This window comes from Typopeltis vanoorti, chromosome 23 (assembly GCF_054136105.1).
Source record: "Typopeltis vanoorti isolate ZY-2024b chromosome 23, IOZ_Tvanoo_1.0, whole genome shotgun sequence".
In the NCBI taxonomy this organism is placed as follows: domain Eukaryota; kingdom Metazoa; phylum Arthropoda; class Arachnida; order Uropygi; family Thelyphonidae; genus Typopeltis; species Typopeltis vanoorti.
In genome coordinates, this window is record NC_143571.1 from 30,237,178 (window position 1) to 30,261,532 (window position 24,355).

The window sequence follows — 24,355 nt, forward strand, 5'->3', positions numbered from 1 at the left end:
GGTCTCCCTCTGGGTCTTTTTCCTGCCAACCTGGCAGGAAAGAACACTTGTTTTGTAATCTTTCCTCTCTCATTCTTTTAAGTGACCGTACTACCTAAGATTAGCTCTACTAACACATTCCTGAATGCTAACAAGGACAAGTTCTTTCCTAATAATGTAATACTGCTATTGATGCCATCTGTTGACTCCACTTATCTTTCTCACAACTCTCATATCAGAGGTCTCCAGACTTGGATCAAGTGTTTTATTTCTAACCCAGCTCTCAGATCCATAAGTTAAAATTGGTTTGAACACTGTCTTGTATACAGCTAATTTAGAGATTTGACTAATTTCTTTCTTATCTCATATAAATTTATTCATCTGACTTTCTACCTTACCAGCTTTACTAATTCTGTTGCCTATTTCCATATTTAATTTACCATCTTCACTGTTTTACTTATTCTATAGTTTCACCTTTCAGGATACAGTTGAGGTTTTCAAATGTTTGTTTTTGCCTATTTTCATTGTCTTTACCTTTTTATTGCTGATTTTCATACTAAATTTATTACAACAGTCATTCAATTTAGTCTGGGAATCTTGAAGACTTGTGCTTGATTTATTTAGAAGTATAACATCATCTGCATAAAGAGCTAAGATTAACATCGCAAATTTTGATATCAGATTTAATACTACTTCATGATGTGATCCATAATGTCCACCCTTGTTGCACACCTGATTTAACATCAAGTTGTCTTCCTGTACCTCCTTCAGTTCTAACTGCTTGCTTACAGCTTAAATAGAGACTATGTATTGCTTGACATAATGTCCCATTTACACTATATAACTGTAGCGTTTTGAACTTTTCTCTTGGCACCTTGTCATATACCTTTTCCAGATCAACAAAACTTCAATGCAAATCCTTGTTATATTCACAATATTTCTCAACCATTTGTCTTAAAGTGAAAATCTGATCCTGACAACCTCTATTTGGTCTGGATCCAGCTTGTTCTTCACCAAGCTTCCACAATTTTCTTAACCGTTTTTCGAGTATACTTGCATAAATCTTACCTGGAACACTCAGTAGATAAATTCCTCTGTAATTCTCACATTCAGCTTTATTCCCTTTTTATAGATGGGCCCTATTTTTATACTTTCATATTCAAGCCTTTCTGGTCAAATATCATCTACTCCTGCTGCCTTTCCACGTTCCAGGTTTTTGATGACTTTTTCTACTTCAAGTATTCCTATTGGGAATTTTCTATAACCATGCTGAGATTGCTTATTTCATTTAGCAGTCTTTCAAAGTAATTACTCTAAACATCTAGAATATCTTTATCTTCAATTTTCATATCACCCTCATCATCTCCGATTCCTTTTACAGTACTTTTTTCTCCATTTCTGAGCTTTATTAATAGTCTTCAAAATATTTTGTCACCTTCCTGATATTTAATATCCATGTTTTTACCAAAGTTTTCCCTGTGAAAACTTTGGTAAAAACCAAAATCTTTTTTTTAACTAGTTTTACACAGTGTTTTGCTTTCTTACATTTTTCTCTGTATTCCTTAAGAGCACAAGCTGACTTATTTGCCAGGAACTTTCCATATGCTTTCTGATTTTTCTATTCTTACAGAAAATCTCACCACATTCCTCTCTGTCTGAGTCAATCAATGTTTTCTTCAGGATTGTCATTGAATCTGAAAGGTTTGGTTCTTGTTTTCAAACTTTTTCATTTTTCTTCAATGTTTGTGTATTTGAGTCTACAGTTCACCTCTGAAAGCTTCTCAACTTTGATTCATTTTTCTACTGGAAACTAGGGCTTTTCATCCTGCATACAGACAAATCAGTCTTCAAGACACATGCAATTTACAGACAAAAAATACTAGTGGTGGTGGGCAGTAGATGGGGTTGGTGTACATGATAGAGACAGATGGAAGTGGTGGAGAGTTGTAAACTAGGTGCCCTCCCTTGATGTGTCTTTGGACTCCTTGGAGATGTCATGAAATAATAATAATAAAACTTTCTTACACACTGTTCTTTTCAATATGAAATTCAGCTTTATCTTGCTCAAAACTAAATAGTGATCCTATCTTGTGTCCTGAACCAGTGGGAAAACATCACTACCAACTATAACACAGTCAATTGGACTTCGATTATTTCTTGTATCTTTTCTCCATGTGAATTTGTGTACATTATTAATAGCTTTGTTTTTTTCTAAATTTTCCCAAAACATTTCTGTGTGTCTGGTAATCATTTCCTACTCTGTTGTTTAGTACTTCAACAAGGACCAACTTTTCATTTTACCTTGTGCCAGTTGCCTTCTCTAATGAATGCCTCAAAAAATTCCTTCATTTTTTTCTTGGTAGAACCTTCTGTGAGACCATAAGCAAAAATAAGTCTTATTGTCCAGTTGCCCCATTCTGATATTTGCCCACATCTCTCTACTTGATATTGCCTGCCAGATTATCCTCATATTTAGTGTTGAGTACTATAGCTACTCCCTCTTTTCCCTGATTGTTATTGCTTGAATATAACATTTTTTATTTGTTGCTTAGAAGGATTTCACCTGTTTTTGTCTTTTTTTGTTTCATCCATGCCTATTATGTCATGCCTTCAGAACTATCCAATTCTTCTGCTGGTTCCATTTCTTTTCCATTGATGCTGCTTACATTAATAGTACCAATCGTGAGCTCTGCTGATGTTGAGTTGGTATGTTCTCTGGGATTTGTTCCAGTAGCTGACTTTGCACTGTTTGCCTTAGTTTCCTGACGAAAACAACGGGGGGACTTGTTTAACCTATCAACCCCAGCTGGCATGAAATTCTGTTATGTTGTACCATCATTTTATATTTAGGTTTAAGCCAATAGAATACAATTTGGTCAGCTAAATCCCAAATTGCCAGCCCATGGTGTAACCTAACCGGTTACACCATGAGAAGGTGAGGATTGGACACATTAGGTCAGAAGCCCTTTTTGGTTCTCACCATTCCTTAAAAGGCTACGTGGAGGTCTCCTCCTAGTTATACAGCTTTGACCCTTAAGCACCCCCCAACTCCCAGCTGTTTGTCTTGAAGTGAAAATATGATTTTGGCAACCTCTATTTGGACTGATCTCCGAGTTTATCTTCTACAATTTTTCTTAGCCTTTTCTCAGGTATGCTTAATATAAATATTAATGGAATGTTCAGTAAGGAAATTTTTCTGTAATTTTTGTATCCAGTTTTATTTCCTCCCTTTTTTTTATGGATAAGTACAAATTGAACTCTACTCTAATCATCCTGAACTTGACCATCTGACTATGCTTTCTGAATTTTACAGTGCAACCACTGTATCGGGGGAGGGGACGACGACTAGAATGTTCAGACCTAGAGCAAAAATGGTATTAAAGCAACTGTTTCCTTCATAACTCTGCAACTAGTATGTTCTTTCTTGTAATTATATCAGGTGCTTTTCTAGGTATTTATCAGGACTTTCCAGCCCCCCCCCCCCCCCCCCCCCCCCAATAAAACACTTATACCTCTATATTTGAGCATTTCTGGTCAAATGTCATCTGCTTCAGATGCATTTCCACATTCCATTTTTTTTTATGTCTTTTTCTACTTCAGGTACTGATAGGTATACTTCTTCTCATGATTTGTTTAGCTAGTTTTACACACTGCTTTACTTTCTTACATTTTCCCTCTGTATTATTTCAGAGTACATGCTGACTTACTTGACAGAAACTTATGATATACTTTCTTCTTTTCGTTGACTGCCTCTTTTACTTCCAAAGTAATTGATATTCAACCTGACATGCTCAAGTTTGGAGATATAAAAGTTTTATAGTGGTTGTGCTGCATAATTCAGAAGGTCAAATTGCAGGTGATTGAAGTAGAGCTTGCATTGTATCCATCTATACAAAAAAAAAATAAAACTGAAATGTGAGAATTACAGAGGAATTTTCTTACTGAGGATAAGATTTATATCAGCATACTTAAGAAGAAACTGAGAAAAATTGTGGAGGGGTGACTTGGAGAAGAGTAAGTTTGGTTCAGGCCAAATAGAGGTTATCAGGATCAGATTTTCACTGACAAACAGTTGAGAAATCATGGAAATATAACAAGGATCTGTTTTTGGAGTGTGAGATAAAAGTACACATTATGAAGGAATATAGCATTAGGCTTAGTATGAAAGTTGGAGATATTCAATGCTGTTTTTTACGTTATGCAGATGATATTATGCTTTTAAATATCCAGTGGAAGTCTGCAAAACTCCTGAAATTCAAATAAATGCTGTAATAAATTTGGTAGTTATTTAATTTATTTAGGGAGTTTTGTTTATTATTCAGACGACTCCATCAACTGCTTCCTGAATTGTGGGCCATTAGATGAAACAAAACATTTCAGTTTTGTAAGCAAAAGTATTTGTGAAGATGCCAAATTCTATTGTCATTTCCAAATTAAATATGGAAATGACAGCAGAATTATCAAAGCTTTTATGGAGAGTCAACTGAATAAATTTATATGGAATAATAGAGAAATTAGTCAAAACACTAAACTAGCTGTGTACAAAAAAAGAGACATTGTTCAAACCAATTTTAACTTATGAATCTGAGAACTGGATTAAAAATGAAACACTTGATCAAAGACTGGTGATCACAGATATAAGTGTTCTGATAGAAATAAGTGGAGTGAAGAGATGGTATCAGTGGCATATTAAAAATCAGGATTTTAGGAAGTAATTTGGCATTATTAGCATTTAGGAATGTGTGAGCAGAGCTAATCTAAGGTGCTATTGCAACTTAATCAGAATGGGAGGGGAACAGTTAGCAAAACAAATGTTTCTGGCCAAGATGTCAGAACAAGACTGAGAGGAAAACTAAATCTGGGTGGACTGACACAATAAGAAGTGGCTTAGAAGACTGAAATATAAATCTGATGTTGGAGTCCAGAAAACATATTAATTTGGTATTAAAATTTCAATAGGAGGTTAGTAATGATGTAATCTTTTCATATATCATATCATATGGCACATATCAGGAATTTGATGATGAAGATGATAATAAGCAATCGGCTGTGCACAAAATAATACACACTCAGGTTAATTAGTAAGTCATAAAAAAAAAAAAAAAAAACTCATGCTTGTTGCCAACAATGCCACTGTACTGATATCATGTATTCTGATCTAAATATTAACTAAATATCTAAATCTAAACTAAACAAACACACTTTATAAATCTCCATGACTATTTTTTTAACAAATATAAGGCTTACTTTATAATTATTATTGGTTCATAATTTGTAAAAATATGGACTAATATGAGGTGTAATTACAGGTGGCATGAATAAATTGAAGGAAAGGTATGACAGTGTGGATGATATGTGGTCTCCCCTCAATGATTCCCTGACTGCCTGGAAGATGAAATGCGATTATTTGATGTAAATTACATTTCATCTTCTGTTCACATGCATATTAAGCAGAATAGCCTGTTATAGCAAAGTAATCTCACACTGATAAACTTAATTTTTACAAGGATAGGGCAGTTAACCCATCTGTAGTCTGCTGTATTGTTCTCCAGCATATTTACATGTTGTGTCACACACTCATACACAGTGGGGAAGATCTCTGTTTTCTGAAAGGGGAAAAAAGTCTTCCACTTTCATAATAATTTGAACTAATATTATTATTTTTTTATATTATTATTATTATACCCTCCATGTAATTGGCAGACTTGTCATGGGAGGTTTATTTAACTAACAACATATTTATCAGACTGAATCTTAAAATCTGTAACACTCCCTGCATTAACAACATATCCTGGTAATGCAATTTCATTTATTCATAATTCTTTATGTAAAAAATTTACTCCTCAATACGACACTCTTAGATAACTTCCAGGGATGGGCTCTGGTTATTCTCTTCTCACCTTCTACTCTTTTTATAATCCTCTCACCAACTTAAACATGTCTATCATATCACCTCTTTTCTTCCTATCCACCAAACTTTTGGGATCTTTTTATATGTCCAACCATTTTGCCTAATTATTTCAGTCATTATTCTCTGCAGTTCCTGGCTTATAACAGCATCCTATCAGGTATAATAGCCTGTTAATTTCAACTTCATACCACAAATTCAAAATCTTCACATGTATTACCATTTTCACCTTCCATGCTTTATGCACACAATTCCTCTGTAGTCATTAACAGTACCCCACCCTCTTTTCATCTTCCTATCTTTCTGGAAAATTGTATATCCTTCCATTTCTATTCCCGATAGCATATTGTTAATAATTGGTGGATTTTTATATAGAGAATATTCATAGATATTATCATAATATTAATCCTACCATAGAGATGATCTCTGTTTCTAACAATTATTTTTTTTATTTCTGAGTGTACCTATATATTATTATATGCACAAGGGTTCACTCCAATTGGTGCAATGATCTTAACTCTTTCTTTTAGAATCCAAATAATCACTGACTCAAGACCAAAATACAAAATAAACACATTTAATAAAACAAAAACTATATATATATACACTTCAACCAACTTTACATAACTAACTCCAAATTTAATTGGATCCAAGGCCTTTTTAAAATTAACTTACACTTAAGACTAGACTAAACACTTTGTTTGCACAATGACAAAAAATGTTCATAGCCAGTTTCTTTCTCTATCAAGGCCCTTTTCCAAAGATATATGACTCTATTCTTCATTTTTACAGGATCCTTTCTCATCACCTATGTAGCACACATTAATTCTTCCGAACTTAATTCTGTCTCTTTTCTTCAGTAAAAATAATAGTCAGATCCGGCATCCTTAATACAGATGAAACTTCCTAATCAGAGTTTTCTCGAACATTCCTTTAGAACGTAAATAGCAATTTCTTCTTTTATTCACTAAATGCTTATTGATAGTCTTATTCTTCCAATTAAAAAAAAAAAAAAAACTTGCAGTTCTAAGATTCCCTTTTCGGAATCTACTATAAATCTTTCAATTAGTGTTTCCTCCAATATTCCGTTTAAACGCATATAGCAATATTTTCTTTTATTTATCCACATACTTATTCCACATTAAAACTTAATAGTTCCACGATTCCTTTTTCGGAATATACTATTAATTTTCCTCCGACTGTCACATAAAAAAAACTTAAGTTCCTCCGAACCTAAATATCTGCCAGCCTGTGTTCTCAATTTCTTCCAAACGCTATCCTTGTTTACAGCCGTTACTCAGATACCGAACGCTTTTCTTGTCAGCTGTCAATCACACATCCAACTTCTCGGCAAGCATACGCACTCCATGAAACTGGTAAGCAAGAAGTTAGGTATAAATAATGGCTGACACGTTGTCTCCGTTTGCGACAAGAGAGAATGTCTTCATAAAAACACAAAACTTAATATTTTTAAACTACAATAAAATTCCTGTAAGTAATACAAATATCAAATCCAGTAAGTACATCAATTTTTTAACATCTTTACATATCATTTTTGACAAAACAATTTCAATAACGGGCACATCGCAAGTGCCAACAATGCGTGTTATGAAACTAAAACTAATAAACATTTTAACATAAACAATTTGTAAAAATATTCAGAATTTTAATTATGATTATTTTTACATCAGTTTCATCTTTCTCTGAAAAAAAATTTTTTTTTTTTAAAAATGTAAATATTTAACCTATATCTAACAAAACTTTTAATGCTTATTCTTAAATCTTAAAAAATAACGTGATTCCTGCTGATCGTTATTTACACTCTCAGAATCATCTGATGCTAGAGATGATTCAGAATTTACATCTTCTAATTTACTATACTTACAAATTTCATTTCTGTACTTTTCAAATATCTCACTTAAATTATTTGAATTATGCCTTAAATCTACAGAATCATCACTATCAGAATCCAATTCTACAGGTTTCTGAGATTTTTTATTCCTTTACTAACTAAATTAGAGGTATTTTCACATTCCTCTGACTTACTTAACTCCAAATTAACTAACCTATGATATTCTGCTACTATTTCATCCATGTTAGAGTCAATTTGTTTATTTTTACTCTTACATTGTACATTATCTGAATTATGTACTTTGGATTTCTAAAATTTCCTGCATTAGGGTTTATTTTAAAATTAAATTTTCTCATTTGCTGCATATTTGAACCATGAGCTTTAAAACAATTCCCTTTCCTACTATTTGATTGTGAATGAGATGCACAACTAGTACTAGGAAAACAACGCTCATCTTTCAATATTTTATTCATATTGTCTCCTAATGTAACTAAATTTCTACTCCCTAAAAAGTACCTTTTTAACCTATCAGAGTGTACACTTAAAATTTTACTAGGATTTTTGACATCTTGAATCCTAAAATTCACAGGAGAAAATTTATCTAAAATTCTATATGGACCTAAAGCTTTCCTTCCTATTTCCCAACTCTTTTTATACTAGATTTATCATCTAACAATACTATATCTCCTGGTGCAAATGACTTATACTTTCTAAAATGATTTATATACTGTCTAGTTTTCTGAGAACTTAATTCTTTATTCACCTTATGAATAACATAAATTTTAGATTTTTCCTCATCTTGATTAAAATGGTTATTCCTAGACGATTCATCATCATTAGATTCTAGAGATCTAGATAAATAATCAGCAACTATATTTCTTTTTCCTGGAATACAAGCCACATCAATATTATATTCCTGCAGTTCCAGTGCCCACCTAATTATATGTTGATTTTTATTCTTCATAGTACTTAGGAATGACAGAGGCTGGTGATCAGATCTTATTTGAATAGGTTGTCTTAACAATTAGTGTCTAAATTTTCTCAATGGAAAAATTATTGCTAGTGCTTCCTTCTCTATGGTTAAATAATTCAATTCTGGACCTGATAATTTTCTACTTTTAAAAGCTACTGGCTTAAAATCTTCTCTTTCTTTTTGTTCTAGTACAGCAGCAATGCAATCATTTGAAGCATCAGCAGAAAGATAAAATACTTCACCAAACTTAGGATAAATGAGAACTGGAGCTTTAGTCAATGCCAGTTTTAGTTGTCAAATGCTTCTTTTTGAGCTTCACCCCAAATGAATTTAACACCTTTCCTTGTCAAGCACACTATGGGTCTCAATAGCTGTGAACAATTTGGAATAAATTTCCTATAGAAATTTAACATGCCAATAAACCTGTGAACTTGTCTAACTGTTTTAGAAGGTTTAGCTGATAATATGCCTTCTACATTTGACTGAGTTGGCATAATTCCTTTGCTACTGATTTTATGACCTAAATACTCAATTTCTTTTAAGAAAAATTGGCATTTAGAGCACTTTAAAGAAGATTTGTCTCATCTAATCTCTTTAAGACATTCCATAGGATTTTACAATGGCTATCTATATCCCTTGAATAAATTAGAAGATCATCCTGAAAACAGATGACTCCACTTCCCAACATATCTGATAAGACAGAATTCATTAAAGACTGGAATGACATAGCAGAATTTCTTGCACATTGTAGTAAATGCGAAGTATTTTCTGTCTTCCTTCTTAAAGGAATCTGAAAGTAGCCAAAATTTAAATCCAGTTTTGTAAAATATTGTGCTCCTTCCAAACATATCAAAAATTCCTCAGTTTTACACAGAGGGAAATCAATAAGCTTTGTAACCTTATTGATGGCTCTCAAGTCTAAGACAAACCTCAGGCTTCCATTTGGTTTTTCAATTAAGATAAATGGACTGTTCCACTGAGAATTTGACTTCTCAATTATTCCTGCCCTTTCATATTCCTGTACTAGTTTCTGGCAACACTCCATATATTTCAGTGGAGTCTGATATTTCCTAATATAAATAGGAGATTGAGTACAAATCTACACTGAGTGTTCTACTGCATTAGTGCAAGACATTGAAACAATATTCTCTGTGAAAACACCAGAGAAAAATTCAAAGGCAGATTTAAAAAATTTCAGAATTCTATCCCTTTCTTCACTAGTAATTGCTGATTTCATTGAATTCTGCACCAAATTCTCTTTTAATTCCTGAATATTTTCCCTCTCATCTTTCTTTAGAGTCTCAATATTAAACACTTGATCATTATCATCAGTGTCGTGAAAAACTTCAGGAGACTGTTCTAATTTTCCTTTGTCACCTGATGTCCTGTCCAAACAATATTCTAGTCCACACAAGAACACTGTATTATCAACAAAATTACATGCAAAATCATGACATTTCAGAAAATCAATTCCAAATATGACTTTACATTTGGATTAGATGATCCTGGAAGAACTATTAATGGATGACAAACTTTCAATGGAAAACAAGGAATTGAAATAAAAACATTGATTTGCTTATCAGCTGAAATTTCTGATTCAAATATACCCTTTAATTTAATTGGACAACTTAAAACTGAAATGTCATTTGGAATTAGAGATTTAATTTTGTTAAACAAACTATAAGAAATTAGTGAAATATGTGCACCTGTGTCAGGTAAGATTTCACAAGGCACATCTTCAATAAATCCTTGTAGAACTGTCAAAGGATTACCTCCATTAGCATAAGGAGCTAATGATACATCAAACTCTCCTTTAGGGTTGGAGCTATCTTTAGCTTTACCCATGTCTAGTGAGTAGTTTGACATTTCTGTCCTTGCCAGTATGATATTGGAATAATAATTATTTCCAGATTTTTCTTTATTCTCTGATTTCTTATGTTGAAAACAAGATTCATCTCTAACATAACAGTCTTTAGCAAAATGATCCGGTTTATTGCATCTAAAGCATTTTGAAACATATCTCCTATGAGATGCTTTATTCCTGTCAATACCATTAGATTCACAAGAGAAAGATTGATTATCTGTAAGATTCTTAGATATTGTTAAATCAGATATCATCTTAAACAGAAGTTCCTGTCCTTGTATTATTGGTCTCTGTTGTTTTTCTATTTCTTCACTAAGAAATGTTTTCAGTTCCTCTAATTTTCCCAAATCATGTAATTTTACCTTGGAATCAGATTCTGGAACATTTTCTGTTAGATTTACAGAAATTTCCTTACACTGTTTCTTTTTATTAGTACTTTTATATTTTTGAAACTTTCCTTCTTTCACTTTATCTGTGGCCACAATGTTAGGAGAATGAGTTTCATTATACTGAAAAGAGTTCACCTGTTTATAGTTTGAGGAATGAAATATATCTCTAAGTCTCTTTTCCTTAACAAGTTCAAAACACTGTTCAAGATTTTTAACCTTTTTCTTGTATGCTGTTTCTTTCAAATTATCTTTAAGGCCATGCCTAAATTGATTAAACAGCAACCATTCTAAAGAGGATTTCTCTTCAGATGAAACATTAAATTTATGAGTAATGCTCCAAAGTATAGCCTGTTAATTTCAACTTCATACCACAAATTCAACATCTTCACATGTATTACCATTTTCACCTTCCATGCTTTATGCACACAATTCCTCTGTAGTCATTAACAGTACCCTCTTTTCATCTTCCTATCTTTCTGGAAAATTGTATATCCTTCCATTTCTATTCCCAATAGCATATCATCCTCAGACAACCAAGTTTCATTTATACCGATTATCTTTGAGCATAGTAACTCAATCAATCCAACAAACTCAGCTCTCTTATTTCAAGCACTCTTTGCATTTATATACAAACATAACAATCCCTGTCTTAGAAGATATTCTACCAACATCAACATTCTCTACTCTAGCTGCTATAACACCTCTCTCTCTCTCTCTCTCCCCTGTCTGACCACTCCTGTTTCCCTGATCCTGACTCTGATTGCCTGTCTCTTTCTCTATATTTAGCTGAAAGTGTTCCAAAAGAGGAATACTGAAAGTCAGGTCTTTCCAACTGAAGGACAATTGTTCTTAATGCTCTGATAGAGAATATACTGAATTATTTTGCTGATAAAAATACACCTGTTTTTTTCATCTGATAGCATAGTTCTGATTTTTTGAGACATTTGAATGATGCTATTTTGCTGAATATCTTTGCTTTTGGACTCAGTATCTTAATTTATATTGTCATATTGATTTCTGCAATATTGTTGAAGAAAATCAGCTTCAGCTTTAATGCAATGGTGTCCCAAACCTAAGGATGAACAGTATTTCTGAAGATTACAACTGCAAATTCAGATGAATCAGCTTGTGGAATTTTCTGCTATTTGTTTTCCTCCATCTAATTGTGACTGTGACTTGGCCTATTATGTGCAAACAGGAAGATCAGTGAACATCCGCCTGGAGGAACATGAAAGATACATTCGCTACTATTACTATGGCAAATCGGGACTGGCAGACCATGCTTTGGACACTCCTTCACACAGGATTAGATGGAGGAAAACGAATGTGCTATTTAGGAGTTGTTATAGATCTGAAAGATTATTTTTTGAGTCACCAGTGGCTTTGAAGAATTCTCCCAACCTTAACAAATATGGTTGCATTAATTTGCCAAAAATTTGGGAGACGGTTATCCTAAGAAAAACTCCTGCATAGCTGTTTTTTTTTTCCCATTAGAGGGCGCCAAAAATAGGACTTTAGATCTTTTGTCTTTTGCAGTTATATTGTTTCACTCACTCACTGTTGCGTATACAAGTGTGTTGTGCTCTGATGATGCTGAGTTGAAAATCACAAAATATAAGCGTTAATAAAACATCTTTGTGATAAAAGTGTGTGGTGTTGTTAATACCGTGAAAAATAAGTCATCAAAACAAGGTATGTACAAAATTTTTCCTCCTCTTTTATTCTGCTATAATTGCTTTCAATACTCACCCATAATGCCCTAAAATATATATATATAATTTTTTTTGAGTAAAAATAGCCAATGTATTTAAAATAAGGGACACTCCTAAACAAAAACAGGCTATAATAGCCGTAATGATAATAATAATTTATTAGTATGCTGGCAATAAATTTATGTCCACATTTAGCTGTAGTCATGAAAATGTTTTGATATACAGGTAAAAATGTAGTTCATCCTTAGCATTTGGACACCAGTGTATTAGAAAATGTTGAATAAGTGGTTTCATTACTATAAATATCTGTTATTGTCTCCCACTCGACTACACAGTTCTTTGTCCATTATTTCCATGCATACTAGCCACATTTCATCAAGTTTTTTAGGAAATGTCAGTTCTCTTTTTTTTCAGTGTCCAAAAATTTTTATTCTTCTAAATCCACAATTTTACTCATATAGAATCATATTTTCAAATTGACAAAGCATTATATAAGTGATACAGATTTCAGAATGGCAAAAAGGAATAAAAAATAAAATTGTTTGGACTCCAGAGCATGGTAATTTTCTTAGTTTTTTTTTTTTTTTTTTTTCATAAATCAGCATTGTTCTTACATGACAATACACATTTTGTTATTTACCAGTCTGATTTATCTATTGTGTTATTCTTTAGAATAATGAAGCAAGAGAGCAGATAACATCTTGTTGGCTGAAATAAGAGAACACATACATCTTTGAATTAACAGCTTAAGAAATAAGTTAATGGATTTTTGTGCTAATTAATTTTTAAATATTTAATATACTTGTATAAATTGTAAATAATAGTTTATTTCTGTGCCTTTTTTTATTGGCTACTCTCTGTGTGCATGTGTGCACTTAAACACACACACACACACACTTATTCATATAGAATGTTCAAACTCTTTCAAAAATGCTCTGAAAGTATCTGATTAGAACTCTATGACCATTTCACTTCCATTTTCTCTATCCATGGCCACTTGTATTTATCACTTGAGTGAATCATTTTTATAGAACTACCATAGCATAGACCACACAGAATTATTCAAAATGTTAATGCAATATTCAGAGTCAATTTTTCCAGGCATCCTAGCAGGAGGTTCTGATCCAAAGCATTCCCTGCACCATAATACTGCTTCCACCACACTTTACAGATAGGACAGTATATTCTGGTGAATAATGTTCTCTTGGCAGCCATCTCAACTTTTTCATCTGATTTGAGTCATGATTCATCACTCTATACCATAGCATTTCCAATGCATAGTTCATCAATCATAGTGAAGTGCGACTTTTTTTTTTTTTGGAAGCAATTTTAGTTCTGTTCATGCATTAACTTTCTGATTGGAGGAATCCACTGATATCTGATTTGTGGGATGATTACCTGATGAGATAAACACAAAACAGGCAAACTGGCCATTAGAACACATGCAATTAATAGACATAATATACTGACTTCATAGCCTGAGCTGCTTAATGGGAAGTGTTCACAACCCTTTTTAGCATTCTTATCCCTTTCCATGAATTTGTAGTCTGGCTGACTTTGTTTCTGAGATTTATTTTACAGTCTCCTCTCACTATACCAACCACTGTTGTAACAAACTACTTAAAAGTTCTGACCAAGCCACCCAAGTATAATGATGTGCTGATAGAAATTCACTATAGCACAAACTGTCAACTATAACAAATAATTCTAGTGATCCTTATGCATTTTCTACAGTGAGAGTGAACTGCAAATCATCACATCTCTCTTTTTTTTTTTTTTAATGAGATAAACTGATTAACTAATATGGCACCTTGCATTAGCACTTCAGTGAAAGCAAATTAACTTTAAAGCACATAGCATTTCCCTGTATCATATGCAATTAGTTATTTAATTCACTTTCTTGCCTTTATACTTTGTTGTCACTATTCAATATATATTCTAAAATTATTGGTGCATTACTAGTTTAAGAATGTTCTGTGTAAAGTAGAAAACTTTTTTTTATCTTATTTGTAGGTTAGTTGGTCATCCTGGGAAGTACAAGTTGTTTTTGGGACATCGACAAGAAGAGGTAACAAAGGCCCATTTTGTAAATTCTCGGTGTCTAAACACAAACAAGTTAGCTTATTTATGTTATTAAAAGTATAAAGCTGTTGAATACTTATTGAAGAAACTACAGAATTTTTAACTTCATATTAATTCATATTCTGTTATCAAGTATTTCACTTATAGAAATACATAAATAGTTATAGACAGTTAAGAAGAGGTTAATTTTCTTTGTTTTCAACTATAATAAGTAGTTAGTGAATTTAACACTCTGTAATAAATTCAATTATGGGCTGGGACTCTTCATTCTTTGGTTTCTAACAGTAAGCATCTACTGTAGTTTAATTGGAATATAAATTTATATGATTAGATTGCTTTCAGTAGATTATTATTTGCATTTTTATTTAATTATCTTTACTCTAAAGAATTAACTAATAATTTACTATGTTATCTTAAAGTTGTCTTATGTTGTCTTAAAGTTTTCACAAAAATAATAATTATTTTTTTTTGTCAGTTCATGATTTTAATTTTTTGTTTCAAATCATTTTATTTCATTTTTTTTTCTTCTAAGTGTGGTGCAGGTGGGTGCCTCATGGAGTTAGCCATTCAGCTAGGAATCATCATGGTTGGCAAGCAGACTTTAAATAGCTTGATTGAAATGGCAATTCCGTAAGTTCTGTTTTATTCAGAGAAATATATTAATCAATTAATCAATTCTTTAAGCAGAAGACATGCATAGAATATGTGACAATAAGTATCATCAATTAAATCATCACTCAGTTTGTATCAGCAATTTTCATTTGAATAATCTGTTATTTGTCAGGTCTCTAATATTGCCAAATCTTGCATTTCAGTTCACTAAGAAAATACAAGATTCTAAGTAGTCTACTAACATGTGCATGAACACACTTTGCTGATATCTCCTACCACATTGTTTAAGTGACCATACCATTTTAGGTTGGCTTAGCTCCAGGAACCTGAAATTAGCATTCTTGAATATTAATCATGACAGGTTCCTTTCTCTTTTTACATATGATTAATATGATTCTCTCATTGATGCAATCTGTTCACTCTCCTAATTTTCCTCATTACTTATATTTGTAGTCTCTAATCTTCAGATAGCAATTTTATTTCTAATCCAACTTTCAGATCTATAAGTTAAACACTGTATTTTACACTGCTAATGTAATGTTTTGTCTCCCTCCTCTCCTATTGATTATTAATACAGGTATCCCTTGCTTAACACGGTTTTACTTAACGCGGCAAAATTAATTGCATCAATCCCTTGATATATGCGCCAAGAGTTTTGATTAACGTGCCTTTAAAACCCTGCAGAGCTCGCAGCTGATCTGACAGATACATGCAAAATGTTTAATATAAATTTTCTTTTATATAAAATTTTATATAAAATCTTTAATATAAAAGTTTAATATAAATATTCTTACACAATTCAGTGTATAGCTTGGAGGTAATGAGTAGCTGTGCATTTATATGTTACGAGTGATATTCCACACTGTTTTTGCTGTCAGTTTGGTTTAACACATGTTATGTAAAGGTTTGTGATATTTGACAGTGCATAAATTGTATCTGAGAGATACTGTGACCTCCGATAACAGTATAGTATGGTTTAATCGGGTTTTTTTTATTCTTTGTTCAATAATTTCTAGATTGTAACTGAAAATGTATTACTGAACCATCATGTATTACTGAAATAGAGAGCCAAAGGCTTATTTATCATACATGCCCTCTAGGAGATGTGCTTTACATTATGGAAAATACTAAGGAAAATGATCTGGAGCTTACTCCACCTTTATTACAAGTTGCCCATAAGGTTGATCATGCTTGAATCTGCCGAAACTTTTAGTTTCTATATATTCGTCATGAAACTTGTAGTTTCTATATTTGGCTATGAAATAATGTTGGATTCAATATTTATCATACATCTCCTCTAGGAGATGTGCTTTACATTATGGAAAATACTAAGGAAAGGGATCTGTAGCTTACTCCACCTTACTATGAGTTGCCCATAAGGTTGCTTATGCTTGCATCTGCCAAAACCTTTAGTTTCTATATATTTGGCATGAAACTCTTGTAGTATCGATATTCGGCTATGAAATAATGTTGGATTCATTGTCCACTTAATTTGTGCCATCATGTATTATATTTGCAGTGTTTTTTCTTTTTCTTTTATTGCATTTTAGCACATACTAGTAATGAAGATATCTCTCAGATATACCTCGATCTACGCTGCAATTTTTACTGCCACAAGCTCCGCAGGGTTGCATTTACCGTGCAAAAACATGCAAGCGTTGTGGCATGAGCATGATGACGTCATTGCACCTACGCAGCCTCCTACGAATTATTAATACAATAATCGACCATGGACAAATTGTAATTTTTTCCATTGATTAATGCATAACATTATACATATCCGCAAGGAGATGTGTTTTGCATTATGGGAGATACTGAGATAGGAGTGATGTTAGCTTGCTCCACCTTTGCAACGAGTTGCCCGGTGTTGTACTACCTTACCCCAGTCCTAAAGATACTTTCAGGCGTGAACTTTGTTTGCTCACACTTGGATAAAGGATTAAACTAAATTTATTATACAAATAGTCGAGAAATCATGGGAATATAACAAAGATCTGTATTTAAGTTTTGTCGATCTGGAAAAAGCATATGACAAGTTGCCAAGAGAGAAGCTATTCAATACGCTACAGTTATATGGTGTCAATGGGGCATTATATCAAGCAGTACTTAGTCTTTATTTGAGTTGTAAGTCAGCAGTTAGAATTGAAGGAAGTACAGGAAGATGGTTTAATGTTAAATCTGGTGTGAGACAAGGATGTACATTATCACCTCTGCTATTCATTATCTATATGGATCACATCATGAAGGAAAGCGATATTAAACATGATATCAAAATTGGAGATGGGGCTGAATAACTGTTGTAATAGATATGGTATGTAGGTCAGCAATAAAAAGACAAAGACAATGAAAATAGGCAGAATCATTGAAAATGTCAACTGTGTTGTGAGTGGAGAACCTGTGGAACAAGTAAAACATTTCAGCTACTTAGGCACGATTTTTAGTGAAGATGGTAAATTAAATATGGAAATAGACAACAGAATCAACAAAGCTGGTATGGTAGGAAGTCAATTGAATAAATTCATATGGAATAAGAGAGAAATTAGTTGGAACACTAATTTAGCTGTATACAAGACAGTGTTCAAACCAGTTTTAACTTATGGATCTGAGAGCTGGGTCAGAAGTAAAACACTCGACCAAAGACTAGCGACTGCAGATATGAGAGTCCTGAGAAAGATTAGAGGCATAAACAGATGGCATCAATGGCAATATCATATTAAAAACGAGGATATTAGGAAAGAACTTGACATTGTCAGCATCCAGGAATGCATCAGCAGAGCTAATCTCAGGTGGTATGGTCACTTAAACAGAATGGGCAAGGAAAGATTAGCAAAACAAGTGTTCTCCACCAGGTTGGCAGGAAAACGACCCAGAGGAAGACCAAGTTATAGATGGATTGATACGGTATAAAGTGCCTTAGACGATAGAAATATAAATCTGATAACGTTGGAGCCTTGACAAGTAACAGACTGATTTGGAGGGAAATTGTAGATAGGAAGTTTGTAATGATGTAAATTTTTCATGCAATACTATCATATCCTGTACACACATCCCTTGAGGGTACATGGCAGGAATTTGATGATGATGATCTTTGATGTTTTCAGACATCAAAGATCATCATCATCAAATTCCTGAAATCTGAAAACAAACCCCAACTCAACATCACCAGAGTTAAAGATCGGTACTATCAACGTAAGAAGCCTGAATGGCAAAGAAATGGAGCTAGCTGAGGAATTAGATAAGTACCAGATCGACATAATAGGGGTGACTGAAACAAAAAAGATCAAAACTGGCGAGATCTTTCTGAGCAATAAATACAAAATGTTATATTCAGGCAATGACAATCAAGGAAAAGAAGGAGTAGCCATAGTATTCAACACAAAATACGAGGCTAATCTTCTTGAATGGCAGTCAGTCTCAAGTAGAGTAATGTGGGCAAATATGAGAATGGGGAACTGGACAATGAGACTTATTTGTGCCTATGGTCCCACAGAAGGTTCTACTAAGGTAGAAGTGGAGGAATTTTTTGAGGCTTTAGAAAAAGCAACTGACACAATGAAAAATGAAAAGTTGGTCCTTGTTGGGGATCTAAATAGTAGAGTAGGAAATGATTGTGAGACATACAAAAATATTTTGGGAAAATTTGGAGAAAAGAGCAAAGCTAATAATAATGGCAAATATCTGTTGGATTTCTGCTCAGGACATGGACTGGTTATTACTAACACCATGTTCCAACATAAAAATGTGCACAAATTCACATGGAGAGAAGAGGCTAGGAATAAGAAAAGTCTCATTGACTATGTTATTGTTGATAGTGATGTTTTCTCCCTGGTGCAGGACACCAGAGTGTACAGAGGATTTGAAATTGGAAGTGATCACTATTTAGTCTTGAGCAGGATTAAATTGAATTTCATATTGAAAAGAATAACATGTAAGAAAGTTTTAAAGCGAATAAAAGTTGAGCAGCTCTCAGATGTGAACTGTAGACTAAAATACAGAAATATTATTGAAAAGAAAATGAAAGAGTTTGAGAACAGGAATCAAACCTTGGAGATTCAGTGGCAAACTCTGAAGGAAACATTGATTGATTCTGCCAGAGAGGCATGTGGTGAGGTTGTGTGCAAGGATAAAAAAATCAGAACTCCCTGGTGGACACAGGAAGTTAAAGAGGTAGTGAAGGAAAAGAAGAAAGCATATCAAAAGTTCCTGGCAAATAAGTCAGCTTTTACTCTTACAGAATACAGAGACAAATGTAAGAAAGCTAAACAGTGTGTAAAACTAGCTAAACAAAAGTCATGGGAGGACTTTGGCAAGAATATAGAAAATAAATATCAAGAAGGTGGCAAAATATTCTGGAGGTTGTTGAAGAAGCTTAGGAATGGAGGAAAGAGTGCTGTAAAAGGAATTAGAGATGATAAAGGTGAAATGAAAACAGGAGAAAAAGATATCCTTGAAGTATGGAGTAATTACTTTGAAAAACTGCTAAATGAAACAAGCAGTGATGACAGCACAGTGATAAAAAACACTGACCAGGTATGCAGTCAGGAATACATATCCATACTTGAAGTAGAAAAAGCCATCAAAGGCTTGAAATGTGGAAAGGCAGCAGGAGTAGATGATATTCGACCAGAAATGCTGAAGTATGGTGGTATAAGAGTCTTACAGTGGCTGCAATGCATAGTTCAGAAAGCCTGGACAGAGGGACGAATTCCCGATGATTGGAGTAGAGCTCTCATAGTACCTATATATAAAAAGGGAAATAAAACTGAATGTGAGAATTACAGAGGTATTTCCCTACTGAGTGTTCCTGGCAAGATCTATGCAAGTATACTTGAGAAACGGTTGAGAAGAATTGTGGAAGAAAAGCTTGGTGAAGAACAAGCTGGATTCAGGCCAAATAGAGGCTGTCAGGATCAGATCTTCACTTTACGACAAATAGTCGAGAAAGCATGGGAATATAACAAAGATCTGTATTTAAGTTTTGTCGATTTGGAAAAGGCATATGACAAGGTGCCAAGAGAGAAGCTATTCAATACGCTGCAGTTATATGGTGTCAATGGGGCATTATATCAAGCAATACTTAGTCTTTATTTGAGTTGTGAGTCAGCAGTTAGAATTGAAGGAAGTACAGGAAGATGGTTTAATGTTAATTCTGGTGTGAGACAAGGATGTACATTATCCCCTCTGTTATTCATTATCTATATGGATCACATTATGAAGGAATGTGGTATTAAACCTGATATCAAAATTGGAGATGTTAATGTCAGCTCTTTGCTTTATGCGGATGATGTTATACTTCTAAATAAATCCGCTACAAGTCTGCAAGATTCTCTGACTAAATTGAATAGCTGTTGTAATAGATATGGTATGAAGGTCAGCAATAAAAAGACAAAGACAATGAAAATAGGCAGAATCAGTGAAAATGTCAGCTGTGTTGTGAATGGAGAACCTGTGGAACAAGTAAAACATTTCAGCTACTTAGGCACAATTTTTAGTGAAGATGGTAAATTAAATATAGAAATAGACAACAGAATCAGCAAAGCTGGTATGGTGGGAAGTCAATTGAATAAATTCATATGGAATAAGAAAGAAATTAGTCGGAACACTAAATTAGCTGTATACAAGACTGTGTTCAAACCAATTTTAACTTATGGATCTGAGAGCTGGGTCAGAAGTAAAACACTTGACCAAAGACTAGAGACCGTAGATATGAGAGTCCTGAGAAAGATTAGAGGCGTGAACAGATGGCATCAATGGCAATATCATATTAAAAATGAGGATATTAGGAAAGAACTTGACATTGTCAGCATCCAGGAATGCGTTAGCAGAGCTAATCTCAGATGGTATGGTCACTTAAATAGAATGGGAGAGGAAAGATTAGCAAAACAAGTGTTCTCTGCCAGGTTGGCAGGAAAACGACCCAGAGGAAGACCAAGATATAGGTGGATTGATACGGTACAAAGTGCCTTAGATGATAGAAATATAAGATCTGATAATGTTGGAGTCTTGACAAGTAACAGACTGATTTGGAGGAAAATTGTAGATAGGAAGTTGGTAATGATGTAATTTTTTCATGTAGTACTGTCATATCCTGTACACCCCTTGAGGGTACATGGTAGGAATTTGATGATGATGATGATGATGATGATGATGATGATCTTTGATTTTTTTTTTTTTCTTATTATTTTTTTTTTTTAATGGACAAATGTGTTTTGGAACATATTTGACAACACACTTCTGATTTATAACATATTCTTTAAGATGCTGTTGACATCCCTCATATGTAATTTTACTCGTTGTTAGGGATAACCACCATAAATAAAATTTATTTTTATTCTAAAATATTTATTATTAATTAAATATAATTATTTAACTAACCTCAATTTAACATTGCATATGCATACACATGCATTAAGGGACAGAGATTACAATGAACCCAAGGAATATTCCAATTATTTTATTTGTTTCACAGTGAGAATGGGGATTTTTAGATTGCAGAAATTATTAAAAAATCTTGCATTTCTAGGGAAATATCTGTGCTATTCTTAGCACAAATATTGTGCTAAGAATAGCACAGGAAATTTTAAATTACAAGTCACGCTCAGTGTTTAGTATTGCTATGTGTGTCACTGAAATACAGTCACTCGCTCACTTATAACAGATTGCTAAAAAATCATGGCCAACAATCCTTAACATCAATGTTGTTCTTAAAATGAAACTGCACTTAAAATAGAAAAAGCCATCAGAAACTTGAAGAGTGGAAAGACTGCTGGAGTAGATGATGATTGATCAGTTCTCAAATATTGAGGGGAAGTTTTACAGTGATTATGGTGCATAATTCAAAAGGCCTAGTTCAACCTTTTGACTGTAGTTAAAAGGTTGAACTGATGATTGTAGTAGAGCTCTTATAGTAGTAATCTATAAAAAGCAAAACACAACTGAATGTGAGAATTACAGAGGCATTTCTCTACTGAATGTGCTACATAAAATTTATTCAAGCATAATAGAAAAGAGTCTATGCAAAATGTGGAGGAGAAACTTGGGGAAGAAGAGCCCAGCTTCATACCAAATATGGTTATCAGGATTAGATTTTCACTTTATAACAAATAATTGAGAAATCATGGGAATATAACATGATCTGTGTTTATGTTTTGTAAATCTAGAAAAGGCATACACTGAGGTGCCAGATAATTAACTTTTAAAAATGCTAGAGTTATATGAAGTAAATGGAACTTTATACAGACCAATACATAATCTATGTATTTAAGTTGTAAGACTATAGTTCGAGTACAGGAAGATGATTTGATGTAAAATCAGATGCAAGACAATGGTACACATTATCTACACTGTTACTCAGCATCTGTATGAATTACATCAGTATGAGGAAAAGTGGCATTAGATCTGATATCAATATTGGTGATATTAACTTGGCTCTTTACTTTATGCAAATGACGTTATACTCTTAAATGAATCTAGTTCAAGTCTGCAGGACTTTTTAACTAAATTGAATAACTGTTAACAAATTTGGTAGTGAAGTCATCAGTAAAAAGACAAATACTATGAAAATAGTAGAGTTCAAAAATGCTAGAGTTGTAGAATAAGAACCTGTAGAATAAGGAAAATATTTCTGCTGTATTTTTAATGAAGACGATAGATTAAATATGAAAATAGACAGTAGAATAAACAAAGCTGGTATGGATGGTGGGGGAGTCAGTTGAATAAATTTATATGGACTGTGAAAGAAATTAGGAGCAGTACATAAGATAATGTACAAATACTCTAACTTATGGATCTGAGAGTTGTGTCAAAAATAAAATAATTGATAAAAGTTCAGAGAAAAATTAGGGGAATGAATAAATGCCATCCATATCAGAATAATATGAAAAATTAAGATATTAGGAAGAAAATTAATGTTGTTTGCATTCAAGAATATGCAGATATGAATATCAATATGAAAAGATATGAAAGAGACCCAGAAAACGTGATGTAGGTTGGTTGGTTGGTTCAGTCTTCTAGAGCATTTCTAACTACTAGTTAGAAATGCTCTAGAAGACTGAAATATAAAATTTGATAATATTGCAATCCTGACAAATAAGATTAATTTGGAGAAAAACTGTTGGAAAAAATCAGTTATGATGTAAACTTAACTGTGTAATACTGTCGTAATATCCTATATATCACTTGAGGGTATGTATCAGGAATATAATGAACAAATAATTTGTTTTGCATAAAAAGTGATCACTTGCCTTCGGAGTTAAAATTTCAAGAACTACAGTGACACACTCACTTATAACAAATTGCTGAAAAATCATGGCTGATGATCCCTAGCATTAGTGCTGTTCTAAACAAATTGATTATGAAAAAGTAACTTCATTAATTCTTATGAATGAATTTTCTCAAATTCACTGTATTATATAATAAAACAACTTTTATACTTTACAACTGAAAGAGATAGTACTTATCTTAAGATTTAAAGAATTTATTGCCTGACAAAAATAATCTATTTGGTATATTTTGAAATAAGTCATTATTGATGGAGTGTAAATTTGTAGATGGGCATCTCAACTCTATAAATGGTGGACTGTAAAACACCGGCTGAGTGATACAGATGGAGGAGGAATTCAGACACGCTGGGAAGAAGACCTTTTCCTTTCTCAGTGGGGAGCAACAGATTTGTTCTTTGAATACCTTGAGATGAGTAAGTATATTTCTTATATATACTACTAGTGTGCAACATGTTAAGTTGATGTTATCAAAGAGCAGAGTACATTTGCTCTTTAATGTGTAATCTGTGGGTTTGATCAGAGGGTGGTATGGAGAATGTTTGTAAATATCTTTAGTAGATTATTTTCATCACTGTGGCCATTAAGTTTCAGTGAAATAGTCATGCATTGTCTGTTTATTTTAAAGTGATATAAAAAATGCATCAGTCTAAACATGCTGCATTGCATTAGTTAAAAAAGGATGATTTTTGATATAGTCAGTCT

At 33.0% G+C, this 24,355-nt stretch overlaps 1 protein-coding gene across 5 annotated transcripts in view; it reads left to right on the top strand.

Annotated features, from left to right (window-relative positions):
• LOC150093725 (anoctamin-5-like) overlaps positions 1–24,355 on the top strand; it is a 276,581-nt gene that overhangs the window by 206,499 nt on the left and 45,727 nt on the right. For all 5 annotated transcript variants that reach the window (XM_090413123.1, XM_090413120.1, XM_090413121.1 and 2 more), the window contains 3 exons: positions 14,691–14,745; positions 15,292–15,389; positions 23,921–24,066. In XM_090413123.1, the coding sequence (XP_090269249.1) occupies positions 14,691–14,745; positions 15,292–15,389; positions 23,921–24,066 (299 nt within the window). The remainder of the gene's footprint in view (positions 1–14,690; positions 14,746–15,291; positions 15,390–23,920; positions 24,067–24,355) is intronic.